Source organism: Marmota marmota, unplaced genomic scaffold (assembly GCF_001458135.2).
Source record: "Marmota marmota marmota unplaced genomic scaffold, marMar, whole genome shotgun sequence".
Taxonomy (NCBI): domain Eukaryota; kingdom Metazoa; phylum Chordata; class Mammalia; order Rodentia; family Sciuridae; genus Marmota; species Marmota marmota.
This window is the reverse complement of record NW_025999949.1, coordinates 12,627,738-12,642,062: the sequence shown is the minus strand read 5'-3', so window position 1 is coordinate 12,642,062 and position 14,325 is coordinate 12,627,738. Positions and strand designations below refer to the sequence as shown.

At 30.1% G+C, this 14,325-nt stretch overlaps 1 protein-coding gene across 6 annotated transcripts in view; it reads left to right on the top strand.

Annotated features, from left to right (window-relative positions):
* The window catches only part of Csmd3 (CUB and Sushi multiple domains 3), a 1,105,037-nt gene that overhangs the window by 550,208 nt on the left and 540,504 nt on the right, over window positions 1–14,325 (top strand). For all 6 annotated transcript variants that reach the window (XM_048802035.1, XM_048802036.1, XM_048802034.1 and 3 more), the window contains one exon: window positions 6,977–7,089. In XM_048802035.1, the coding sequence (XP_048657992.1) occupies window positions 6,977–7,089 (113 nt within the window). The remainder of the gene's footprint in view (window positions 1–6,976; window positions 7,090–14,325) is intronic.

The following is a 14,325-nucleotide window of genomic DNA, read 5'->3' as shown; positions in this document are numbered from 1 at the left end:
TTTCTTCTCGGCTATAGACCTTTTACCTTCCTCTGGGGTTTAGGGATTGTGTTGCCAACTTAAATTTTGTCATTACCGTCAGGCTACCTGTGTTATCCTACTTCTCACCGTCGTCACGATGCAGGATGCGAGGCAAGGCACTGCACTTGAGTGATCCCTCAATGGACCTCAAGGAAAGCATGTCCTATTGCATGCCGGTTTGACGTCCACGCCCCGCCCTACGAAAAAAGGCGTCGGCTGATATGGGACCAGGTCTAGGGAAGGGCCCTCCTTAGGACTGAACCATACATTGCAGCCACTTCTGCATAGTGGGATAGGACCTCTACTTTCGCCTGCATTGTTTTATAAAATAGAAGGGGGAACTGTGGTGAGCCGTTCTAATTAGACCGAGGCCGCCATTAGAAGATGGCGCCGGCTTCCACTGTGGCCTGTGATAAACAACTCCTAATATGGAGAATTGGCACGCAATCCCTTACCACCCTATGAGAAAGGTCCACGTGGCAGCTTAAGATTGGTATGCTGGAGGCTTTATTAGGCTGTGCTTGGGCGCTCGGCAACGGGTCACTAGAAGATGATACATGCATCAAGGCCTGAATAAACTGCTGAAAGAAGAATCCTGTGTCGTGTTTTCCCTTGCCAGCGAAAGGTCGCGACAAGAAAGTAGTTAATAAAGTTATAACATATGTAATAGGTGAAAAACTTTCTCTAAAGAAGAAAATATGAAACATTTTCTTAAATAAATCCTAAATAATATTTTTTCATTAAGTACAAAGAAATAATTATGACCAAGTTATGAGCAATGGAATTATTTTACAATAGAGAAAATACCGTAATTGCACATCACATCTATTACTAAATTCTCTATATTGTTTTATCAAATGAAAATTCCTAAAATAATGCAAATTTAAACTTGCAGTTTGAACACTTGTTTTTTCTGTTATTTGTTGTGAAATATCTATGGCCCATTTGTATACTTTCTCTCTCTTTGCTCTTTGTTTCATTTTTATTTGGATGGAGTTACTTGCAGAATTTTTCCCCCAGTTTTAAATAGCATTTTTCATTTCTAACAATTCTATGGCAGTGTGATTACAACGGTCAGTAGAAATCAGAATATGCATGTGGTTATCTGATAGTAATTCTGGTAATGGATTTGAACAATCACGTTATTACCTTTTAAGGCTATCAAAACACTTCAACATTTTCACAAATTGTTTTCCATGTTCATTTTCATACTTACATATAAATTCATTCAATAGAGGAAATGAATGTAATTTATAGATCTAAGAGTGATGATGGTATATTACTGACATTGAGGTCACTTTCAACCCTTATTTCACCAACATGGAGGGAAGAAATTTGTTTATTAATGCACCCTTCTCATTTGTATAGCAGCAGACTAGGAAGGTTTAGATACATTCTATCATGCCTTTTTTTTTTTTTTTGCATGTTTCACTATCAGGTTCATGGTAGCACTGTAAAGATTAATGAAGTGAAAACTAGTGAAATAAAAGATTAAAAATTGTCTTCTGTTCTTAGGATACCTCTAGAAATATTGTGAGTATGCAGTAATGTTGAATAACATTATGTTTGAATAGATGGTGGAAAATTTTGGTCTGATTATATGAATGTGTTTCTATATACATTCTTCAGGAACAATTGTGACATTATAAAATCTCATTCTCAGAAACATGTTAGAATGAACTATCAATATTCTTCCCTGGAAACTCTTTCTTTTCTCTTAAACATACATATTTCTGAGTTAACATAAATTTTATAACAAATATTTTTATTTTAATAATATTTTAATGAATAATGAACTATTTTCAAAATGAAAAAGTTCTATTTTCATTGGGCTTATAATACATAACTATTTACTATTTCTATTATTGTTCTTAGATCTTTGACAAGACATTATCTTTTTTTAATTACTCAATAATTCATTATTTCAAAATCTCTACTCATTTTGTTATCATTCTAGGTACATGATATTTGCCTTGAAGAAACTCCCCTACATTCAGGGAATTTCATCTTTCCAGCTTTGCTCTTGACTTTACTGAATGCCATAAAACACCATGAGCTAATGAAAAAATATTCTAGATTTAGCAACAAAGATATATTTTTAAAGATTAATATCCACAGTAAAAAAAGATTTGGAGAATTAGCTGGTCAAAAAGATACTTCAACCATTATGCAAGAGTTATTAAAAACAACAAAAATATATCTCTTCTACAAATCCCTACTTTCTCTTTCTGCTGTACATATACATGTGCATGCACACATGCATCATACTGTTCAATACACACATATTCATTATGTGACCCATTTCTACCTATCTTATATTGCCCCAAATATCTAACACAGAGATTTATGTTAACATTGTTAGGTGTTAACATGAATTATAATCATAGAGGGAACTTTTTTTCTGTACCAAGACATACCTATGTAGACTCAGCAAAAAGGAAATCTTGCAGTCATTAGCATGAACATGCCTTGAGCCTTAGAGCTCGTTCTACCATAGCATTTCAAACCACATCATGGAAAATGATCAAAGTGAGAGCAGCAATAATTTTTATCATGTGGACAAGATTGGACATGTAGTCTTTCAAATTATCTGTCACTGTGCAATAATAAATACATGCTTTTGGCACTCAGAATGACTTTAGGTTACAACATGAAAATAGTCTCTGTGACTTTGTGATTATCAACCATCAGTTATTAATCATAGAAGATAGCTTATTCCTTGTGGGTCTTCTTTATTCACTGTGATTGTTGCTACATCTGTCTATTGTGAAAACACTGATTATCACTGGCAAAAACCAATTTGCTTCTGTTTTGCTTTCGTTTGTTTTATATATTGCGTATTTGTTGTTACTTGAATTGGATTGACTAAAATAAATTTTAAAATACTTTATTTTCTTTCCTTCTTACTCGGGAATATATTTACTGTGTTAAGCATTTCAAATTTGGTTACAAAATAATAAATTAGGACAAAATATAGGAATAGTACCCAAATAAGCTGAATTTCCTCCCACAAATACTAAATATTATAATCAGTTAATTGTTAGAGTGCTAAATATCAACAATGAAATATCCATATATTAATACAAAGATATATGTGCTGAAATCTTAGTCACCAAATTTAATTTTCTATAAACAGATCTTTATATACAAACCCATTTGTAGATGTAATAAGAACTATGAAAAATACATTAATTATGCCTTTGAAGTAATTTATGCCATTGAATTGATTAGTAATTAGAACTTCTGAGCCCCATGTTTATAAATGAAATTAAAGCTACAATTATTAACTAGTTACATAAATTTCTAACATTTATGTGTTTTTTCATGCTATTGTTCTTTAAATATTTGGACTTTTGAAACTATATAAAGTATTTTACTTATAGGATGTTGACCTACCTTCTGAAATGATATTATATAGTGATGTTTCAAGATTGTTGTTTTGTTATTTTAAAACTATTTTTCAAGCCATCATCATTCTTAGTGAATTGTATATACTTCCAAATAAATATATGTGTAATATTTGATAGCATTGTGCTAGAAGAGAGAATATTAAATGCATTTTCATTTAAAATGAAAGTTACATATGTGTATGATACTAAAAAACTGTTGGAATGTAGTACTGTAGTTTTCATCTCTAATGGATGCCACTATATACTTTACTGTTTATAAGGAAAATCAGGTATAGAACCTAACATAAATTTAATAGATTCCATCTTTTTATTTCATGCTGGAGGAAGATTTCTGAGTTCATTTATTTAGGTATTTTACTCTTTTACTCTAGTGGGAAGTGACAAACTAGGAACATTACAATGCATTTTGAATAATGCACACTGAGGTTACTAAGCCTGTAAATAAATGTGTATTAAAGACGTGGTTTTTTTTTCTTTCTTAAATTTTTTTTCTTTTTTTAATTTATATATGACAGCAGAATGCATTACAATTCTTATTACACATATAGAGCACAATTTTTCATATCTCTGGTTGTATACAAAATATATTCACACCAATTCGTGTTTTCATACATATTCTTTGAATAATAATGTCCATCACATTCCACCAACATTTCTAACCCCATGCCCCCTCACTTCACCTCCAACCCCTCTTCCCTATCTAGAGTTTGTCTATTCCCCCCATGCTCCCTCTCCCTATCCCACTATGAATCAGCCTCCTTATATAAGCATTTTTTTTTTATATCAGCATTTGGCTTTGGGGAATTTAAGTGTTTTTTTTTTTTCAAATTCACATAGAATAATTTCCCAAAAAAGGTATTAAAAACACATTAAAATCATTTGATGAATCATTTGTGAATCTTATGAGAATGACCTAAGACTCTGATAGTGGCTGGAATTTGAATATAAAGTTGCCCAATGCAAGTGGATCCTACCATTTGTCCAAATCAAGGCCTTTGCAAGGATTCCAAGAAGAATTAGTCATTGAGAGTACGTACAAAGAGCAGGGTTTTAAATGATATACCCAGTGTTAAGAAAATATAATTAAAAACAAACTCACCTACCAAGGAAATGAATCCTTTCCACAAAATATACAAATGAGTGTAGAAACAGCTTTTCTATTGAACAAGGATTAAACCAGACTGTGGTGTGCATCGTACACAATCGGCTAAGGAGATTGCAAAAGAGACAGATAATTCTTATTCTTTTATAAAGCCAGACAGATATAATACATTACACATATATGTTATTTGTCTTTATAAAAAGGGAAAATAAAATTCCTTTTTTTATGATAGCCAGGAAATTAACTCATGGAGCAATGTGCCTCAGCTTAAACTCCACAAACACTGGGCAGGGTATCATACTCCTTGATGTTCACCTTTCGAAGAAATGTCTCCAAGTCCTCCAAGAAAGAAATTCTTTTGATGCAAAATTGGAAAGAGTCTCATTTAATTTTTAAAATATTTACATATATTTGAAAGAAACTGAGAACTTATAATTTCCAGTTTTCTAAAGTAAATATTAAAGAGGAGTAGGTTGAGTTTATATTTACTTTTTTTGATAGCAAGGGAAATTTTTATTTTAATTGCTTATTTTTAATTTAATATACTTTTATACCACCAGTGAATAGGGAACTAGGTAAAATCAGTGTCAATAGGATAATAAGTTATAAAGGAGCTATTTAGACCACATGTGTTTATTGTTCTTTCTGAACTGACAAAATCTTATTCTGGAGATTTCATGCTGTAGAAACTATTCAGAATTGAGTATAATATGAGAAAATGTAGTAAACAGCAGTAATTAATTTATCTCAGAAAAACAACTTTTACAATTCACTATGGGATAGATTGTTGGGATATTCACTATAATGTAGCTGATGTACATTTTATAGACTTAAGCTCTTATACCCATTGTATAATGAGTATAACTTTCCTTCTGTCAGGCCTCTGAGCTTTAGTTCTCATGCTTGCTCATGAAACTGCATCTGTCTCTTTACTGTAACTCCTAAGACCAATACCTATAACTCATCAAAATTCCAGGGCTACACTAAAAATGCATGTGCCACAAAGTTTAATTAAACTGTTTCAAAGATCATGTGTATATATAGCAATAAAAAATGTGCCTATAGATGTGGGTTTTTAATTATGACAATTTTAATTTTTTTGACAGGCAAAATTAATATAATCTAAGATTTCATAACCTCTTATAGGATCTTGATATCTTTTAATATTCCTCCTTATCATGTATAATCCCATAATTAAATCATACTTTAATTTCTTTCTGTTAAATTCCTAGATTGTGTAACAACAGACACTGTGATGTAGCCATACAGCTAATACAATTTTTTGTTTTATTTATTTATTTTTTTATTTATTTTTTACAGTTTTGGTGGCTGCCTTACCAGAGAGAGCATTTTGCTGTTATGGTCATCCATGCTGCCTTCTACTGGTTAACTATAGTGTTGCCACTATCCAGGGGACAGTTATTATTTTTTTTAATACTGTCATAGGATGTCTTTTTTTTATTATTATGAAAGAAAACTTTATATCTTCTTTCCTGATGCAATTTTAAGCTCTCTTTGTGGCTTTGGAAATTTAGTAGGCAAATGTTTAACAAACTTACCCTTTTAGTATGAACTTTACAATCCTTAATTGATATGTACAATTACTCTGAAGTGAGACCATTTTTTTCCCTTTTTATTCTTCACAGACTTTTCCCTCCAATGTCTTATTTTCTCTTTTGCTTTCATTCTGTTTCTGACCCTTGGCTTCAGTTCAAACGTGTGACTACAGTTCAAACATGTGATGCCAGGAAACAAAAAGTAATTTCCCTCCTTATGGTAAAAAATCATGCATTAGTAAATGAAAATTTATTAATGCTTAGATTCAGTTATACTGCTTCAAACTAATAGCATGTTCTTTAAATATAAATAATTTTATTTACCAAAAAAACATATATGACATGGTTCAACCATAATGTAGCCATTATCTAGGGTATAGTGTAAGTAATATAAGTTTAATCTCTGTTATATCACATCAGTATTGCAAAGGGCTAGATTATATTGCCTGTGATTTTTCTTTTGCAAAAGTATTTTAATATTTTTCACAGTATTTAGAACAAAACTCTGTGAAATTTTAGTATTTAAAATCAGATACATTCTTGGTGCTAAAAAGTACTTGAAGATTTTTATATATAGTTTTTTTTTTCCTTTTTTGTTCAAAAGAAAGTATAAGATTCTCTGATAGTCTAAAATTTAGTAATCTTGCCTCAGGAACATTAAAGATCTAAACTAGTAAAACATATAAAATGGTATTTTTAATGATAAACCTTGATCACTAAATTGTGTAATTTGTCTTTTCTGTTACATCAACACATAGATCTGTAAATTTATCTGACAGTTTTTTTTTTCTAGCAAAGAAAGTAATAAGATACATATCCATCTCATAATTTTCATGCACAAAGTGTGTTAATAACCCAACTTTCCCTTCTTTGTTTCTCTTTTGTAGGTTGACTGGAAGCTTTGTACCAGACCTTATAGTGAGCATGAGTAGCCAAATGTGGCTGCACCTTCAAACAGATGAAAGTGTTGGATCTGTTGGCTTCAAGGTTAACTACAAAGGTAATGATGAACTATTCCTGTGGGAAATATCTTAATACCAACAGAGAACACTTTTAAATTTCAAGTTTAATTGCCTCTACAAAGTTAAAAAGTTTTCCATAAAACAAATGAAAATACATTCCAACAAAATAATTCCCTCTTTAACTATAGATATTGGTCCTGATTATGTTTAAATAAAATTGTTTTCTCTTTAAAATGTGTCTATTTATCATTCCATACTTCTCTCCCTATTGATTATACTACTCCTGTGATTCAGTCACTCCAGACTGCTAGCCTTTTCTTGAATAGAACATGCAATTTTATATTCTAAATAATTACTGGGAAAAATGCCTATTAAATACTTCACTGTAACAGAAAAGGACTTCAGTCCCCAAATATTCCAGTATATTATTTTCTTAAATCCACTAGTAATTCTGTCATATCAAATACATGGTCATAGTATTGAGTTTATTTACTCCTGTATAAATCCCAGACCACAATTTTTGCTGCCCATCCCATGACTTGATGGAAATATAGATTAATGAATGATTAATTCTATGTTAATTATAAGATCCTTTGTTCTAGTTTAATTATTAGGAGATAGTTATAAGCCTTATGAAATTATAAATATCTTTGACATGTGTCAAAACTTTATTAAATTCAGTATATATACATATTAGAAATGCAAATTTATATTTCTGATGGAAAAATATGTAAATATTAATAAATTCAATTAAAATCTATTATTTAAAAAAGGAAAATGTAAAAGATCCATCAGACTATTATGTGGCTTGAATTTATTACTTCTATCATAGTAAAAATTATTCCCTATCAAACAAGGGCTATTGAAAAATTATCTTATTGCATAATAATAATTTTTAATTCTTTTTTCAACCACTGTCATGCCTTTGATTCTGGATACACTGAGCTCAATGCATGATGTTGTCAGGGAGACAGGACACATTCATTCTGTATATTTTACTTGTGACTAAATTTGTACTACATTAATTTGAAAAGCTCAGGAGATCTGTGTGAATGTTGGTTTTAAAAAATACTTAGGCTCATTGTAAATATATATATTTTAAATATATTCCTCCTCCATTTAAAATCCATCTCTACTCCCAGTAAATAAAACAAGGTTATGAAATTGAAAGAATGGTCCCCTTATTTTATAACTGTCTACTTGATTTTTTTTTCTCTTCCCTTGTCCCTCTAAAAGCCCAAGTGAATTTGGCCTTCTTACATTTCTTTTATGTTTATTATTTTTCACCCTGAGGGTTACCTCTCAGAAAATCTATAGTAGTTTAAACCTTGGAACCTATATTAATCATTAATAGCAGTACTTCAACAAGAAACATAGTTATTAAAACTCTTGATCAGTTTGTAGTAGCAGGGGAGCTTTATTGATATTTATACAGTCCCTCAACAGTTCAAGAGCTGGAAGTACATTGTGAAGTGTCACAATGAAGCATTATTTTATTCTTTCTGCTCAGGTTTTAGCAAAAGTAATTTTTTAAAAATCCCAAGGATCAGCATAAGTGTCAGGTATTGATACTTTTAAGAAAAAAAATTCATATTTCCTATTCTGTGGCACTTTTATTCTCTACCCATCATATATATATATATATATATATATATATATATATATATATATATATATATAAATAAACTCTGTATCACATGTACTATATAAGCAGACAGGAAATAAACTTTCTTGTCTTTGTATGTGTATAACAAATGTCCCTTTTCTTTCATCATAATTATATGTTCAATTAAACTGTAAAAAGGATTTTTACCTTATATTAACACATATATGTTAATATAAGGTAAAATATGTTCTAACAGCTTTAGTTTACCTTTATTTTCTTCCTACTGTAAAATTTTTATTTTTGCATTTTCCATAATTTAAAACATGGCACAAAGTTGAGTCAAGGTTCATTTTGAGAAGTTTCAAAATTTGATGTGCAGATATCTTCAGCAACTTCACCTACTAAAAATAATTTCCATAATTACCTTGCTCTCTCTTGAGTGGTGTGTTGGTTTTTTAAATGGAACACCTGCTAAAAATTTTTTTAGATCTGATCTAAAGATATCTCTTTTTTGTCATCTTTAAATTTCACATGAGATAGTATATCTCTTCTAAATTAATCATATATTTTATTGCATAGATTATTAAATTTTTAAGTAACTAGATTTGATAAAAATTTTTAAATTTTTATCAAATGTAGTTACTAAAATATATAAATTTTGATTTTTACAATATGTTTTGTTATGTTTTGCTAATTACCTAAAATAGAGTTTTTGAAACTGGACGTTAAAGAAATTAGGAGAGTAAATAAAATCTTCTCTTAGAAAACCAAAATAGAAGAAGAGGTTAAAAGTTGTTGAAATGTGGATGGGAAGGTTGTTACTGTCGATCTTCAGACTGGTTCTCATTCTCTATAAATGTAAGAAGACACATAGGAATCCAAATAACATTTTTTTTAAAAGATTGGTCTGTGTTATAATAGACTGAGAAAGAAAAATTATCTATGAATATAAAGTAATTTATAACTATCTGGTTATCATTAACTTTTAGAACCTCAGCTTTAATCTGTGATATTATCTATATGCTTTTCTATGTTATTTCATGGTATCTGTTTCAAAGTGTAATAAAAAAGCAAATGGCACAAATCAAGATAAGTCTTTTATTTTAGTTTAATTTTTATTTAGTTAGGATTCATTTAATGTTTATCTTGTGCATGGTGGAGTCCTGATTACTGTATCCAATAGAAAAAAGTGAATAAAATACCACCAGAATCTGGAAAAGTTAATAATATCTGTAGCTTGTTAAAATCAGTAACATTTATGTTGAGTACAATAAGTCAATCCTGATTTATAGGAGATCTGTGTGTTTGCCATAACTGTGATGCAAGGTGTGACACTTTATGTTCCTACTAAAATCGAAGAATAACCTCACTATCCACCTTGCACCATTTCCCTTCAAGACATTTGTTTTGTTTGCTTGTTTTTATATCGTCATTATTCAAATCCACATTAACCAGAAAGGAAGCTAGTGTTCCCAATATATGCATTAGCATCCATTAACACTGCACTACTTTTTGCATGTATTCTCATCTTCATCTTAGAAAGTCTAAGGAACATTAAAGACATAAATAACAATTGCTACAGCTTTGTATATCACAATCATTTTGTCTTCATTAACTCATTAAATCTCATTAAGATTTCATGAGGCTAGGAATTATTACTAATTTTCTCAGATGGGAAAAATGACTAGGATGTAAGCACAACGATGATAAAAAGTTTAGTCTTACTTTGTTCACTGTTATATTCCCAGAACTTACTGCAATGCATAACATAGTAAGTGATCAATAAATATTTCTGGAATACTTGGTTTTTGTTTTTTGTTTTTTTTTTTTTTGCTTGTTTTGGGGGATTCTGAGAATTGAACTCAGAGCTTCATGTGTGGTAAGCATTTGCTCTACCACTGAGCTATATCCCATCCCTTATTTGGGGCATATGTGAATGGATGAGTGAAAATTAACAATAGATCATTAACTGCCTGTAGAATATAGCTGCAATTCTAAGCTTGCTGACTAGTTTTTTTTTCCATTATGAAACAATATATTCTAGATGATTTAGAGTTTTTTGAGAAGCAGAAACTTGAGGTCCTAGTCAGTGTGAAGAGCATAAGGCACCAAAAGATTGAATTAAACTGGGTTCCCATTGTCTCACTTGCTACACATAAAAAAAATGCACATGCACGTGCATGCACATATGTACGCACACTATGACAAAAACCACCCAATTTCCAATAGGAGGTGACTATGTTGTTACATGGTATTTTTCAATTGAAAATCCATGGAAAGTCTGAAAAGGAAAAACCCTTAGTCTTTATAGAGTTCTAAAAGTGATACCTCCTCTTTTTAGAAATTAGACATTATATCGGTTTAACTTTCTGTTGTATGAAAACACATATCCTCAACAACATAGTTTTAATAGCAAACACCTATGAGAGGTATCCCATGCCATGTGATTTTGTAAACACATGCAAGGTTTCATTTAATCACTACAATAACCCAATGATAGGTAATAATATCATCTCTACTGAAGAAATGATGAAATCCAGGACATTAGGTTAGGTCATTTGTTTCTATCACTTATCTAGTAGGTGGTATAATGAGACTCTAAATTCTGTAATTTTAACTATTGTTTTTAAAACAATTTATATTATTTTCATAAATTTTAGCATACATTTTAATTTATTTAGATATTAAATTTTGAAATAACTCTCAAAGTACATAGCCAAAGTGTAAAATTTTGATGATGCCATCTGGTTTTATGGAATGACCTACAATTTTAAAATGGAACATTTTCATTAAAGATGCTTATTTTTGTTAAATATTTAGACTTCTTAATTTTTATGATTTAAAATGAACTCAGAGTCCCTGTGCTTCATTACAGAGATAACACATTCTGTTATTTTGTCCTAATCCAAGACTTTTAATGATTAGGACACATGCTGAAATAAGATGGATTTATACCCAAAAGCTCCCCTCCACATCCATCTTCCCTGACTATATGGTATATATAACATGAGCAAGAAAAAAGCCTGTTTTATTAAGCCTCTATGGTTTCTGAATCAATTTGCTCATGGAGCAACATAGTGTATTGTAACTGATATACAACGTAACTTTGTTTACCCTTGATCAATTTTCTTTTTGGTTATCTTTTTATTCTTATCAAACTGTAGGTACTTTTTACACATAAAGAATATTAACACTTAGTTTATCATATACATTGTAAATATTTTCATCTAGTCTATATTTATCCTACGCAAAAACAAGTTTTCCTCTTGTTTTTGTTCTAATCTACACTGCTATTTCTTAAAAATGGCATGTGGATTTGTGTATGTCATGTGCATTTTAAAAGATCTTTTGTCGGAGTTACAGTGTATTTCCTTATTTCCCCCACCCACAAAAAAATTTCATACTTTAATCCATCTGTAATTTATTTTTTGTATTTTGATTGATGTTTTCTTCTAGATGTAAACATTATTCCACCAACAACATTATTATTAGATCATGATTTTCCAGAAAAACTGAATATAACATAGATTTCACATATACTTTAATATATTTAACTAATTTTTTCCTACTAAAATCTTGTTTTTCTAATGTCACTATTTTGGGGTTTTATTTAATTAAAAAAAATCTTACAACCAAAACTCTTTGCTACTACTTTTATACTTCAAAATTTTCATAACAATTCTTGTACATTTATCTTCTACTCATTTGAAAATAGTTTTTTGACTTCCACAATAAAGCGACTTGAAATTTTTGTTAGAAATAGTTTCACTACTCTACGTTGTATACACCAGATATATGAAAAATTATGTTCTTTATGTGTAATATGAATTGAAATGCATTCTGCTGTCATATATAACAAATCAGAAAAAATTTAAAATATATATAAAAATATTGTCATTACCCAGTTACTCAGTTTCCCCAAATTTGCACACTTGGGCTATAGTTTCTTTTGGGCTGGTTCCATAAAATGTGTGTTTGAACAACTTTGGTAGTATCACAGAATGATTCAGGAAATTTTTCAGTGCTGTAGATAGTTCAAATAGCATAAAAGTTACATGACTTTTCCACTAAGATCCTATCTATAAAATTATCTGGAAATTTTTGCTTAAAGGTAAATATTTGAGAAATTTTAATTTTTTAAATATCTGTTTATATGTTTCTTAAAGCCTTTTTGGATTAATGATAAGTTTGTTATAAAACATTAAAAGTAATTTTCAAGTATGTGAATATTTCATATCTACTTTCTAAAAATTTTTTTTAAATGAGGAGAAAAAATAATAAATAGGGGAGCTAGGGTTGTGGCTCAGTGGTAGAGTGCTTGCCTAGCACAAGGGAGCTCTGGGTTCGATCCTCAGCACCACATAAAAATAAATAAATAAAATAAAGGTAATAATAATAATAATAATAAATACAAATGGAGATGCAACTCAGTAGTGAAGTGCTTGCCTCATATTTGCAAGACCCTGGATTCCACCGCTAGTACTGCAAATAATAATAATAATATTATCATAATAGTTTATTTATATGTATTTGTTTATGTTGAAAGGGCAAATTTTTCTTACTCACTTTGCTTACATCAGCCTTTCTACCTGCCCACTAGCCATCCTTTCTCTTTGTTCTAGTGATTGAACTATTTTAGACTTTGATGAACCTTATCTATCCCAATTCTGTACAGCTCCATAGGTTTGGGCTAAACTAATCTAAACTCCCTTTGATAGTTATCAGTCAGGATCTGGGACAATTGGTACAGATTCGGGATGAAAGAAAATCTCTTTTCTGAGGTTGTTAACTGTAAGGGTCATTTCACTTGGTGCTACTGAGGGTCATCTTTTGTTATCTTATATCAATAACTTGCAACAGAGATAAGGAAGAATCGACAAATAGAAAGAAAAATATAGTGTTGTGGACATAATTGAAATCCCTAAATTTAGCACTCCCTAAAGAGAAAACTTTTCCTTGGTGTTCCATTTGTGTGAGGCTGTAAACTTTTACTTAAAACATGTTGAGTTGGAGGAGGGGGAGAAAAAAAAACACAATCAATCAATCAATAAAACATGGTGAGTTCAGTTTCTGTTTCTAAATGAGACTGACAACTAAATGAGCTCTGATTAACTCACTTGTTATCTCTTTGTTTAATTCTTTCAATAAGCAACAAAGGAAGCTCTATATTATACTTCAATGTTTTGGGATGTATTTATTTATTTTCAAAATGTGTTATCATGGAAATATACTAAAAATGGGCCTCCAAAATTATAGTCTTAGAGAAAGGAATACTTATATTTGATTTAATTAATAGTTAATACACTTTTTGGCTAGTTTTGGGTTTTGCTTTTTTCAAGAAAAAAATATGAGGATTTCATAATTATCTTTTGCTCACATTATGTATCTGTAAGGGACATTTTTTAAATTAAACTTACCATCTGTGCCTTAATAACATTATTTATGAACCTTAATAACATTATTTATGGTCTTATTTAGTTTTATCCTTGAATTGTGATTGAGATGTTTTGAAAATAGCACTAATCCTTCAATTCTTTTATGAATAATTATGACAGAATTGTTTAGTTATCACCCATGTCATATTGTGGTAATGAAAAAAATTATGTGATATCTTTTTCTTTCTCCCTAGAGATTTCTGTTATAGCCCAGAAATATATATATATATATA